Here is a 14,942-nt window from a genome sequence, read left to right as displayed (position 1 = left end):
TCTACACTAAAGTGCACATGATTAGTGAGGTTTGATGTGAAATCCTTCCAAGGGATTTCAAGACAAAGGAATAAAATTCTAATTGCATAATTTTAGACATAAGCAAAATTGTATAAAAGGAACACTTTAGGGCAGCGTCTTTATCCCCAGACTCCTGAAAAGATACCCTAAATATAGACTTTGTAATTAATGTTAAGACTAACCTTGGGGACCGATGGTGTAAATTCCAGGTCTCCAAATTGATAATCTTTCATTTCTAACTTCTGCAGCACTTCAAGACTCAGCTAGAGTGAATCATCATGGATTTTCTAATATTCTTAAGATTCAAAATCTGCCGGCCCTTAGGGAAAATGGGGAAATTGGGACACTATTTAAATTTCATACAATGGAAAACATGAGATGTATTTGTAACTTGGCTTCTTACCACTTAGAAAATTACATATATGAGATAGACACTCAATAAATATTATATTAATGAACATCAACATATGTAGCATGTCTTAGTTTAATATACCTTCTTTCTGTGACAACAGATCAGAAAAAAGTGATAGATGCTAAATATGCATATACACACACAAATATTTCAATAAGACTTTTTATGTAGACCTATGTGACAAAATTCTCCAGAAGCAGGAAATCTGGTTTGTATTATACTAGCGCTAGATGAGTTTAAATAAGGGAACAATTGGTATTGGAATGTCTTTTTTTTTTTTAAGTCAACAAGTAATGTTTTGAGTAACTAGAGTGTGTGCAATGCTTCACTAGATGGTTAACAGCCCTCAAGTAGTAAAGGAGATAGGTCTCTCCTAAGCCACTAAAAGATAACTTGCCTTACCTTTCTACTTATGGAGTGATAGTAGAAGTTAAAAAGCCAACCCCAGTGCTAGCTCTGGGGGCCTTTATCTATGCATTTCTTTTTGTACAAGACCTACAGTCATGAATGACAATGGTATACATTGTCCAGGGATAGTTAGAGCTTACAATTAGGGGAAATGATTATATCTTTTCGGCACTATTCCAGAAAACTTGCATTTGTATTTCCAAACCTGGGTGTGATTTGTCCAAAAATAGAATAGTTTGTAAAATACTTAAATTTTGAGATTTCTATTGTGTCTCATAAAGATTTGGAATCTGATATCATGGGTCTTAAAGCATGTTTCAGATAAATTAGAGATTCACAATAGAGCATTCAAGGACACTCAACAGTTTTATCTTTCAATCTTTTTCAAATGAACCTATAGGAACATAAACCTATATCATAACAAAGAAATGTAATCTATGGCATGGTATTTTGGTAATGAAATAAATACCATTATTGGTTTTTGTTTATAATAATATACATACTCTTACATATGCATATATGTGTACATATGCACACATACAAAAGAGTCAGAAATATATAAAATAATAAATAAACCAGAATCATTTTTATAATCCCACTGTACAGATAATAACTATTAATAGTATAATGCATAATATATATAATACATATAACATATATTATAGTTATATATAGAGTACTGCATAACATATATATAATATATATAACATATTGCTTAACTGTTTGAGGATATAATGTGAAACTGAATATATATCATAATGTTGTTTCCTTCTAAAGTTGGCTATAGAGCATATACTAACCTGGGTGTATTGCTCAGATGTGTTGCATGTGTGAAAATATTAAAGACTGCAGGTACCATTGTTTACTAACTCATCAATTTGTGTGCAGGATTCACCGTTAGTGCCTGAGAACAATACTAGCTCCATAATATTTGGACTGTGTACTCTGTTCATTGCTATAACTCCAGTGCCTAGCACACTCTTTCAATATAATAAGTGCCTAATCAATATGTGTTAAGTGGTATGCAAGGTTGGAGTTCCCCAACTCAAGGTCTTTCCATCCAGAGTATATTGGAATTTGCCTTTCCTTCTGTTTAACCACAATTTAACACAGGTCCATTTGCCAAAAAGGGAGGATTGTGTACTAGCCCCATCTCTCTGTTTAGCAGAAGTATGAATAATACCCACATGATAATCTCTCCTGTATTATCAAAAAGAAAATAATAAGCTTATTGATATTTCCTGAGGAAAGGAAGTTTAATCTTTTCAATCTCATTCACTGTCATGGCCAGGAGCCTCTTTAACTAGAAAAGAGTCTAATGGCAACAGAATTTCTCAGAAGTTTGTGATCTAAATAGGAAATTTACCAATGGTAGATATACTCAAACAGGTTTGTAGTCTATTTTGCCTTTGTGTCTGGAATTCTGCTTCCCTGCCCCACGTTAGAAGCCACAGCCAGAAGGGCTCCCTCTCACCTGAATGATTAGCAGAAGCAAGCCATCAAAACCCTCCAGGAAGTGGCTAGCTAAAGGGTCTGAATTAGAGGCACCTCCCCAAAGAAGATCAAAAGTTATGCTCTACCAACACAGAGACACTGAGAAATGGTTGAATGTGTTCTAAATTAAACTGCCCTGGTGGTGAGCAGAGATCTGCCAAAATCTTTCAATTAATCACTTTTACCTTCAGGGCAGAGTTAGGCTGAGAGTATTTCAATAGGTTTTTATTGGAACAGGGTTATTTCAGATATTAAACTATGTTGCACAAAGTAAAAATAATGTTATTTTTAAGTTGCTACTCTTGTTAAATAAAAGTTGGCAAGCAGTCTTGGGGTCTGTATTGTGTCTGTGTATTTGTGTATGTGTGTGGCTTTTTTCTGTGCCGTAAGCCTCATTGATTTAAAAAAGTGAACAGCAATGAATTAGGTGGTAAACATATTCATACAATCATTTTCATTAATAATATGTTATAAATAATAGAAGAAAGGTTTTAAGTGTATAATTCTGTGCAACACAATTGAGATACTTTTTTCCTACATCTTCAGCAGTAAGTTAATTAGAATCACCTGCATTTCCTTGGGTGGACACCAAATGGATTGCAAACAAAAACAGATTAAAATAGCTGCTGGAGCTCATGGCATACAGATGACAAGATTCACAAAAAGGACAACAAGGCACTGAAAATGTTCACTTTTCAAACAATTTTAGAGGAAATTTAGCTCTTGCAACTTCTCGGTAAAAGCTGCTTGTAAGTGTTTTGCTGAAAGACTAGAACAGCTTTGTTTCTGATCCCTTGATGAGTGAGAGAAATGTTTAAGAAAGATCACTTTACAGAGAGATTCAGGCTGAAATGCGATGACTGTGATTCAAGCCAAGCCAAAAATTACAGTTCAGAATGAAAGGGGAGGGACGTGGTTTGGGAATCCATTTTCCCACATTCCTGAATCTCAATCATCCCAGCCAATGTTTTAAAAAAAGTCCAATGGAAAACAATGAGGTCACTTTGTTTAGATGTTTAAAAAAAATAGGGGTGGGGGGATTGAAAAGAATGAGAGCAAATATATGAATTTTAAATCAATATCTATTTCAAGTATAATGGGATTAGAGGCTAGACTTTATGTAACTATTTTGACTTCATCACCAAAGGAGCCATTTTTCAGTGTTTTCTTCTTGTTTGCGTTGGTAAGCCTTTTAGTGCATGCCTTTAACTTATGAGAGAGTTTGTTGCTGAAATTTTTAAAAGAAAAAGCATGCAAGGGCATAGTCTACAGATCATTCCTTCCTAAGCTCCAAGCTTTCCTTAGGAATGGCACCTTCAGGAAACTGGCTTTCTTTCATTAAACCTGCTCCACGGATCCCGCTGAGGTGAACACCCAGGGCTGTTTGAAATTCACGTTATGCTAGTGCATTTGCTTGCAAACTACCAGATGATAATGGCTGACCAAATTAGCCTGTTCATTCTTATTACTCCTATTTATTTCAAAGAAACACTCTGAGCAAGTCACAATACCAAAAAATGATTTATTTACATCAGCACGATCACAGCAGAACATAACAATGGAACTCAAACATAAAAGAAACTCAGAGAATGAGATGCGATGAACCCAAACACAACCTTCAACTTCAATATCTTCCAGACACATGAAATTTTTCCTCAAGACGAGAGCTCTCACTTAATGATAATCAGAATCATTGGCCAATATTTGTCTCCAAGACTAAGAAAAGAGAGAAAGTAAAGAAAAGAAAGAAAGAAACATGTAAGAGAATTTATCAAAGACTATGTCCAGGTACTTTGCTTTCTAGTTTACAGAAATCATTTCAGTTCATTACCTTTTGTCTTGTCAAATGAAGGACATTGGGTTTTCTAGTGAAGTTTCACTCACAGGCAAATTCAAGGTCTCTTCGGAGATCCTTCTTACCTTGAGGTATTTGCAGAATGATTCTAAGATCAATATAATTCTATAAACCATATTTGTGTCTGCCATCCTACAGGCTTCATATTGTTAAGCCTCAAATTCTTAGCTGAGTTTAGACAGATACGTAAGGATCAACGTGTAAGACATGAGGAACCACATATGGGATGCCATCCTTAGACTCTCATTTCATTTTACTAGGTATTAAGGCGGGTACACAAATAAATTCCACCCATATCACACCAGCATGTTGTAACTTCTTTTCCTTTTGTTTTTATCCTTATTTGCCCATCAATTAGTATTCTGTACATTTAAAAGCATGATTTTAAAGGCATTTGGCTCACTGGTACGTCTAAATGGAATATGAGCTGAATGAACTGTATGGAGGTTATATGCAAAAATAAGCCTAATACATAAAAAGAATTACAGCGAATGGGGGCGCCTGGGTGGCTCAGTTGGTTAAGCGACTGCCTTCGGCTCAGGTCATGATCCTGGAGTCCCTGGATCGAGTCCCGCAACGGGCTCCCTGCTCAGCAGGGAGTCTGCTTCTCCCTCTGACCCTCCCCCCTCTCATGTGCTCTCTCTCATTCTCTCTCTCTCAAATAAATAAATAAATAAAAATCTTTAAAATAAAAAAAATAAAAAAATAAAGAATTACAGCAAATGGAAAACCAAGATCTAGCCCTCAGTACTGATGTGAGTTTTCACAGGACTTTTTATAAACTACTCTCTACTTTTCTGGACTGTGATGGTATGGATGAGCATCTCCAATTCTGACACAGTGAAATATTATGATAAGAACTAAGGAGAAATATAAGGAGAAAATTCTAATAGTGAAAAAAGACAGTGTACATTGAGGAGATTTGCACATTGAGGAGGATGGCTTTTGTGTTTCTGATAACATTTAAAGAATTCAGTGTGATTCTCCTGTGCTTCTCAAAGTGTCCAATGTCCGACTTAAAAGGAACTGGAGAGATGGGAAACTAATTCAATAAATGGTTTTCCAATTTTTTTCTAACAATGTAACTCTATATAAAAATAACAATAATAATACTTAATAATAGGAGGGGCACCTGGGTGGCTCAGTCGGTTGAGTGCCAGACTCTTGGTTTCTGCTCAGGTCATGATCTCGGGTTGTGGGAGGTGGTGCTCCGAGCTCAGCACAGAGTCAGCTTGAGATTCTCTCTCTCCCTGTGCCCCTCCCCCTGCTGTGCTCTCTACATACATACACACATAAAATCTTTAAAAAATAAGAATACTTAAAAGTAAGAAAGTCAGCCATCCCCCACCACCATCCACAAATACTAGTGCCATAGATCTCTTTAAGGTATAAATGGTACAATACAGGACTACCAAGAAACACAACTAGTAAATGCTCTTAACACAGGATATTTTGTCCTTTTCCTCTCCCAATTTTAAGTTTATCTTCTCAGGTGCTCAAATAGGACAAAACTGGTTAAGAGGTCAGGCCTGGGCAAATAGCAAATATGAATGAATGAATGAATGAATGAATGAATGAATGAATGAATGAATGACAAATACATATGTAACTGTTTTTTTTATTAAAGATTTTTATTTATTTATTTGAGAGAGAATGAGAGACAGAGAGCATGAGAGGGAGGAGGGTCAGAGGGAGAAGCAGACTTCCCGCCGAGCAGGGAGCCCAATGCGGTACTCGATCCCAGGACTCCAGGATCATGACCTGAGCCGAAGGCAGTCGCTTAACCAACTGAGCCACCCAGGCGCCCCCATATGTAACTATTTTTGGCTAGGATCCTTAACAATTTTATTTCCTAGGATAACACCTTAAACAGATGCGAGTTTGGGGGGGCGGTGGGTGGGAGAGTAGGATTTGATAATAATGCTAACTACACAAGTGTTCAATGAATAGTCTTTGAAGAAAAACCAACATCTCTCCCTCTGATCCAAAATTCTGTGTTTGATACCATTTTGTCCTTAGTCCCATATATTATTTACTTTGTGCTCTTTTAGTTTTAAGACATTAATTTAAATCTGGAATTTGGTCCTTATCTAAAACACTAGCTATATAAACAATATAAAATAATGTCACATTTATCAGCATCACAGGTCGTAAACAGTTTTCTCAGAAATAAAAAAGCACCCTTCTCTTAGTGACCTCTTTTTCACTCTAACATTTCTTAAAAAATTTTAGCAACAAATATTTATCACTTTCATATCTTAAGAGGACTAAAATTCTTCTTTTCCTGATGAATCTACTCCAAAATATCTGGTAGATGAAAAACTCATTTCACTCAGACATAAGTCATTGAAAAAAGACTGTTACCCAAATCAATCAAACAAACATAGTGAAGAAAAGTTAATGTATAGACTTGTCAAATCACTATGTGGTGCACCTGAAATTAATATAACATTGTATGTCAACTATACTTCAATAATCAAAATTAAACTAATTAAAAGTAAGTATTTTGTTATGATATTAAAAAGAAAAACTTACTGTGACAATTGTCTCTATAAGATTTTATAGCAGAGATACAAGGAAGGTAGGAGAAAATATCAAAATGAGATGAAAATGTAAAAGGAAGGGCAGAAAGGGCTCATGAAACAAATGGAAGAGAAAAAAATAAAACAATCACAGTAATAAGGGGAACATTTGAGAAATCGTTAGTGATAATAGAATTTCTGTAAATACAAAAAAAAGGACAGGAGTGAGAGAAATAAGAGGAAATGAGGGGTATACTTATCCTGGACCCTATATTAACATATTTTCCCCATATTAGAATTAGAGACACGTAAATATTTTAAATATTCATAATGTAATCCCAGGTTATTTATATCTCATATGCCAACAGAGAAGATTATTATACAGCCAGTTATCTTCACAATCTAATGAAACTTTTGTTTTCAGCATTAAAAAGTCTATCTTTATGAAAAACAATGCAGGGCCCCATACAAGCTGGCATACTGAAAAAAACATGTCTGATTCTTCTTCCTCAAAAAATCCCGATGAAATAATAGAAAAGATATGTTGAAAAAGAAAAAAATAATAATGTTGCTGAAAACAAAAAAGGTGCCATCAGCCGACCAGAAATAGAAATTCCAGGAAGACAGAAAGCAGATGGGATCAAACAAGTGGAGAAATTAGAGCAGAAGAAACGCCATTCCCAGACACAATAATTAGGCACAATTCTTTCCAGGGATGTTCTAGAGAATATCTAAACTTGGAGTTGAACAAAAAGAGTAGAAATTGGCAAGAGGATAATAAATAAATGATTCACTACATATCAGATCTAATATCTGGGAGACCTGGGCCCCTCTCTATGTATCCTGTACCAAGCAAGCACCTGCAGCAGCTGCTGGAGCCTGAGAACAAGTTCTACAAAAACAGAGGAGAGGCTGCTGGCATCTGAGGAAGAAAGCAGTGGAGAATAAGGTAACCCAGACACAGAGTTAGAGAGCTTTGTCCAGGAGCAGGACAGTTCAAGTATTCCTTATCCAAAATAAGGTCCTCCCTCCTTTGGTAATTGAAGAACTACTAGCTTACTGTCTACTCACCCTTTCATCCTACAAGAAACCCTCATTTAGTCTCCCCATATAAGATTGAAGCCAGTTGGAAGAAAAAAGATGTGTGCAAATACAAAAATACCCATGACCCACCATATATTCTAATTAATTTGCTCTTTCAATCATAAGGGCAATCTGATATTGGAACAGCATCCATCTTAAAGTAGTTTTAGATGGAAAAGAGACAATAGAGGGAAGGATATATCAAGAAAATAATATAAGAAACTTTTCTGATTGAAAGGGTCTAGATGTAGACACATCTGAATAAAATTTTACTTCTACAAGTTTAAAGGGAAAAATCTTTTTTAAAAAATCCCGAAAGAAAAAGCAATTGACCTACAAAGCATCAATGATCAATTTAATAATAGACTTAACAGCAGAAATGTTAGAAAATAATGAAACATTTTTTCCAAGTTAGAAAAGTAAAAGTTTATGAGGCTCAAACAAGTATTTAAATCAACAATTCATTATGAAGCAAAATAAAACAGTCATTGAGATGGAAGAAATACGAAAATTTACCAATCACATACTTTTATGAAAACAAAACTCTTAAAAATAAATCCAAGAGAGAGTAACGGTGGAGCCCAAGTAGTTCACTGTGACCTTGAGTTGCACTGTCCGATATGGTAGTCACAAAGTTACATTATTTAAAATTAAGTAAAATAAAAATTCAATTGCACTAACCACATTTCAAGCACTCAGAAGTCAGCCAAATGTGGCCAGGGGGCAATTGGCTTGAACAGGTAGATAGAACATTTCCATCATCACAGGAAGTTCTTTTGGGCAGTGCTTAATTTGAGGAAATGAAGGAACCTATGAAAGAAAACACATCAGGCCTTGACTTTTGGGAGAGCTCCTTTGTGAAGCAAAATTTTAGTGTTGAACTCAATCACCCTTCTTTTTTTTTTTTTTTTTTTAGTAACAGTTAATATTGAATTATAGGTAAGTGACAAAATATTTATAGAGAAAAAATAAAATAATCTAAACTCTGAGAATACAAGCAATAATGTAAAGGATAAAATTGGAACTATGAGGGAGAGAAGGGGAAGGAAGAGGAAATGCACTAAGTTTCTTATTTTTCTATAGCACAGAGGTAATTTGACTTAAGAAATAGAAATAAGCCAACGTAACTAATAAGAACAGAGAGAGTACATAGGAACTATGCACTAAACTCATTATCTTTTCTAATAGGGAGTCAAAAAATACCATTCAACGTTAAATTAATAAACAGAAATATGACACATTAGCATAAAATGAGTAACAACAAAAAGAACTACAACTGAATTGTTAGCAATGATTATCTTTGGAGAGCAGGATGGGATAGATATAATATTTTTGTATAATATTTTGTGTGGTTTAATTTTCATTTTTGCCCAAGAAGTATATTTGCCTCTATAGTAAAAAAAAATCTATTCAAAATGGTTATTATAAAGTCATAAAGTTAATATGTAGAAAAATCTTCTTGTTTGACAATCAGAATCATGTCAAGTATTTCCTAAGTTAATCATTCTTCAAGGATGGACATCTCACAAGAAGTTATTAATAGTTAAATAAAGCCAGCAAATAGATGCAGCATAAATACCAGCCACTGAGACAGAGTAGGAATTAAATTTACAGTTTCAGATTATATCCTATTCTCTCAGTCATTGAATTTAAAGTGTGAGAACAAATAAGTTGGTGATAGAAAGTTGGAGACACTCAATTTAGGGGAGGAGGAATAGGTCTGAAAGGCACATTAACTTCCCCTCATGTTCAGCTCTAAACTCAAGCAGGACCTTCAGAAGGACCAAGAAAGAAATGTGCAGCTCTTTGGGGGCATTTGGGTGTTCCCATGCTCATTGGTTTTTGCCAGAGGGAAAAGCCAGAAGACCAAAGAATTGCGAGAATGACTCTTCTTGCGGTAGCTCTGGCCTCCTAGGAATTAGGAAGTGCCGTAAATCTCAGGAGAGAGGTTGTTTGTGCAAAATTCCCAGCCCACAATTCAGACTCCAGGGGTTCAGATGCATTTTGTTATGTTCCAGAAAAACAAGCAAGCTTTTGGGGCACACCTCTCAACCAGGCTCAAATTCTACATCTTCGTGGTTTGCCCATCATTCAAGCTACCAAGAATGCTACCTAATCCACAGTTTGCAACTATTTTTAACAGGCTCATCTGCATTGTTAAAAACTGCCTGTATTTTGGCAGATAAGCCAGTCAACTCTGGAAACAGTGCTGGTCTCTTAGATTTCTTTTTGGAAAGTGTCTAAGATTTATAGTGGGAATTACTCATGACAGCTGCATTCTTTCCACTGGGTTTAGACCACCATTTGGTCTAATAACTCCTAATTGTGTGTCTATCATAGTCTAAGCTTCTTCAGAAGAAAAGGTGGGGGCTAGAGGAGAGAGACTTCTGAAAGTCTCCTATAGCAATACCCAGTGGATTTCTGTCAATGGTAAACACTATTTTGAAACTTTAGATGGTCAGCTGATGATGAACAAATAAATGACCTTTCAGTGAACATGGATTTCTTCAGAGAATTTTTCATTACTACCATTGATGCCAGTTTGTTAAAAAAAAAAAAAAAAATGAAAATGACTTAGTTTCACCATGTTCCCAAGTATTTTTAGCTTAACAAGAAAAGTTCTTCTCAGCATCCAGTCATGGTATTTTCTTGAAAGAAGTACCTTTCAAAGTGATTTTTCTCCAAACTTCACCAAAGCACAGCATGGGTACCTTGAAGACATTGCACATTTAAAAATCATAGGAGGTCTAATTATATTTCCAAAATAAGTAGTTCCCAATTCAGCAAGGATAATGTGGTCATGAAAAGGATGTCCAAATCCACCAATTTACATTGGTTTGGTTTGGCATGACTTTCAAAGTTCTTGGAGCAAAAAGAGGATGGCACGTGAATCATTGCAATTTGGGTCATAATTCCTAGGACTTTGGGTTTGCCACTCTGTGAGGCATTCAGGGGAAGACTAATCAACTTCAAGACTGTACCTATATAATTTATCACTGCTAAAATTCACTGATATGTTCCAGATTATTTTGCAAAATGTCATGCCCTCCTTTTTAATATGTACTTTGTCATTTTCACTCTATTTATGTAATTTAGGAAGTATGATAGTAGGGCAGCATAAGCCATTTGAAGCAGGAGCCCTAATGCCAGAGACTGTTATCCTTCACAAGATATATGGTGTTGATATCTCTGAATCCAAAGGGCTTGGAAGTTGTGTCAAGTTAGATTCAAATTGCATCTAATGTTTTGCTTTACTCCCTCTTACTTTCTGGTTTCTATCTTAAGCCACAAAGCAGTTTCTCTGCTGTGACTTAGTTCTATAACCACAGTGGTGGCACTGGTCTGAGTTACGCTCCCTGTCTCCATCCCCAGCCCTCCCTCCTTTTATCCCAGAAGAAAACTGGGTTATTATTTAGGATGAGGCTGCTTTGTTTAAACAGTATAGTGTTTTCCAATTGCTCAAGCGTAATATATCCAACCCATACTGCTCTTTCAAATGTTTTTGATTACCCAACTTAAAAAAAAAAAAAAAGACAAAGAAAAAACTTCTACTGAAATTTATGAAACACCAAGTGTGTGTGTGTGTGTGGGGGGGTACTTCTTATGTTGTAACTTTAAATTTCTAGAAAAGGAAAAGAAAGTTTTCGATCCTGGGTAATTTTAGTAATTGAAATTCAGTTTACAACTCTAGACAACATATGCATTTACAATAACATATAAAATAATTAGAAAAGAAAGAGTCCCAGCTTCAAAATAGAAATGTGCTTGATTTTATACCTTGAATAAAGAGATATGCATATAAAGTAAAACTTAAGTAAAGTCCTTATTTGCAATAAAAATTCATTGACATTCAAGTAACATCATTTACTATTGACCTCTGATAAGGGTCCAACTAATTAGCAAAACAAAAATTGATTTTAAAAAGAATTATATAGCAAATTTTCTTGTTTGTATTGTAACAGAGTTTAAACAACATTTCACCTTGAATCATTATTTTAAATAGGGCTAATTTAACCAATTCTATAAAAATAATATTAAGATTTCTCACTTGGAGAATGTAGGTCTGCATATTACATCAATATTTCTATTTACTAAAATATCCTCTTTCTCACATTCTTTCAAAGAAACTGGTAACTCATAGGAAAATACCAGACCACTTTCATTTGGTGAAATTTTGTCTGTTTGTGATGGCAAGCAGGCTGACATTATTCACCAACCATGGTTTTGAATGACCTTTATCTAGTTCCAATTACAAAACTATTACCAAAGACCCCAAACTTGCCACCAGAAAAATTTTTCTACAGATAATATGGAGCCAATGAAGGTGATTTTATTTTCCCTAATAGCTACATGTTCAGAAAAAAATAAGTATAACCCCAAGAGGAAATATTTTGAAAGGGACATACTTACTTGGAAGTTTTAATATTTCTAAAATCTATCATATTATTTAAAATTTTTAGGGTAAATCTAGGTACCAAACACTAGCTAATGACAAAGCAAGAAAAGTAATGGGTAATAAATTATAAAGTTCTGGATATAATGTATATACTGAAGACCAAAATGGTCACATACTAAACCTAGGAGTTACCTATTAGAAAAATTTTAATTAGGATTAGTGTTACATTTCAGTTGTCAAATGCACATTGTACTTAAAAGCAACCACACTGGAGTAACTTTTGATTAATGGAGCTATTTTGTGCATTAGGACGAAATAATATATGTGATTTTTATAAATATATGATGTGTCTTAGACACTCATACACACTAAAAGGTGTCCAACCTCATCTTAATTCCTCACAAATTCATAATTCTCATGAAGGGACAGAGACAGTGATTTATTTTTAGATTATTCTAGAACTACAAAACTCAAACCAATTAATACATTTGCTAACAACTATTCCATTTTATTGATATTATTCCAAACTGCTCTGTAGTTTATCACATGGAAGGGTAAAAATCATGGAGATGAATAGTAGGGCAGAGAGGATTTATAGGGGAGGGAAAATACTTTGTATCATTCTATAATGATGGATACGTGTCATTATGTATTTGTCCACACCCACAGAATGTACACCACCAAAATGGACCATAATGCAACAAAAAACATTGATTATAATGTATCAATGTAGGTTCCTCAATTGTGAAAATGTATCACCCTAGTGGGGGGTGCTGATAATGGAGGAGGCTATGCGTCTATGAGGGACAGGAAGCATATGGGAAATCTCTGTACCTTCCCTTCAATTTTGCTATAAACTAAAACTGCTCTAAAAAAATAAAATATTAAAAAATAGTGAATGATTATTTTGAATTATACCATCAATGCCAGTGTTGCAAGTTATGTTATTCTACCCTAAACTATTGATGAAATATTTTGCACAATGGCAGAAGTGTTCCTACTATAAAGAGATTTACAAAGCCCTTATTCTGTTATATTATGACAATAATTTCTACCAACTCATTTAATACGTATGATTGTGAATTACAATGTTTAATCTTGGTGCTATGCCATTTCCATAAATAGCTGAGATAGTTGGGTGGTAACCTCATCCTTGGCCTCTCTGAGGGCCTGGACACATCAAGGAATATACACTCTTGACATTAAAATTATGTTATCCACATTCCTTAGGGACAATAATAGTGTTTTAGTAAGTGTTTCTCTTTCTATTTTCCTGTTTCCTCAATTTTCAATAACTTGGTCATGGAAATAACTAGATGCTATAAATAGACATGTGGAAAACAAGTGGTTGATCGTCCAAATCCACTGCCAGGATAAGTTATTTTGAATGATAGATGACCAGTTTTAAAATACTCTGAAACTAATTCCAGCATTTTGTCAAAGACTTTTTTCTTTATTATCCCTCCATAAGAGAGTACCCCCATTACCTGTAATATACTAGAGATTATCAAACTATTTATACATCTGGAATAGAATTTTTTTCTGTAGTTTAAAATAATTAGACCAATGCATACTATGTTATAGGATTACAAGAAAAAAGAGAATGGAATTGAATGGGATGGGATGAAACAGGACGGGGCTTAATGGAATAGAATAGAATGGAATGGAATAGAATGGAATAGAATAGAATAGAATAGAATAGAATAAGAAAGGAAAGGAGGGAAGGAAGGAGGAAAGTAGGAAGGAAGGAGATCCCACAGATGCCTTGGGTTGTTTTCTGTCCAGAAAGGGGCAATAATATATAAGTGAAGGTTTTTCTCCTACCTACCACCAGTTTAATTCCTGTGTTGGGACTAAATCTTAACTATAGTGTGAAATCCAATGCTACCTATTACTCTTCTATGATTAAACTAGATTCAAATTTGTTGATGATTGACTATGACTGAATTTATGATTAGTTTGTTGAAATTAAACTATTGAAGATTGCTTGGTTTAGAACATAGAAATTTGTCTTCTCTATGAGGAAGGGATATTTGGCATTGATTTACTATTACCTTCCTTCCCACATTTAATTTTTTTGCTTTTACCCTCTCAGTTCTTTTATGAGCAAATATAAAACATGCCCTTTTATTTTCAGGTCTCGATGTTGATGGAATATACCGAGTTAGTGGCAATCTGGCAACAATACAGAAGTTAAGATTTATTGTCAACCAAGGTAAGTGATTTCTTCACTTCATTTTTTTCAGTAGTTTCATCTCTAGCAATACAGACTCTGTGCTGTATGAATTATGAATCTATAATGATGAAAGTTTTGAAGGGAACAAGAGAAAGTTGAAGAAATGAAACAATTATCACCAGAGAAGTAAGAGATAGCCAGTTTACTTGGAGATTAATAGACTAGAGAGAGGAACAAACTAACAGTTTATGTGAAATAAATAATTAGTGGAATATGACAAACTGAAAATGAAAAAAGAATAATAAGAGGGTAAAAGAAAGAAAAATAGCCTAGCTTTGAAAAGTGTTACTGGCATATAGTAGACACTGAATGCATGTGGATAAATAATTGAATAAATGAATGATTGAAACATAAAGGTCAAAATCACAGATGTTAGAAAAATATGTAATAGGTAAGAGAATTAAAAATTAGGAAATACATATATCATCAAAGAATTACAAATTAAAACAATAATGCGAGGGGCACCTGGGTGGCCCAGTCATGAAGCGTCTGCCTTAGGCTCAGGTCATGATCCC

General features: G+C 34.6%; 1 protein-coding gene across 1 annotated transcript in view; it reads left to right on the top strand.

The window, feature by feature from the left end:
• Positions 1-14,942, top strand: part of ARHGAP15 (Rho GTPase activating protein 15) — a 588,861-nt gene that overhangs the window by 383,537 nt on the left and 190,382 nt on the right. Inside the window, exon 12 of the mRNA XM_081814529.1 lies at positions 14,329-14,406. Within this exon, the coding sequence (XP_081670655.1) occupies positions 14,329-14,406 (78 nt within the window). The remainder of the gene's footprint in view (positions 1-14,328; positions 14,407-14,942) is intronic.

This window comes from Leptonychotes weddellii, chromosome 3, assembly GCF_054177405.1.
Source record: "Leptonychotes weddellii isolate Sample4059 chromosome 3, ASM5417740v2, whole genome shotgun sequence".
Taxonomy (NCBI): domain Eukaryota; kingdom Metazoa; phylum Chordata; class Mammalia; order Carnivora; family Phocidae; genus Leptonychotes; species Leptonychotes weddellii.
The sequence above is the reverse complement of the archived record's forward strand: the minus strand, read 5'-3'. Positions and strand labels throughout refer to the sequence as shown.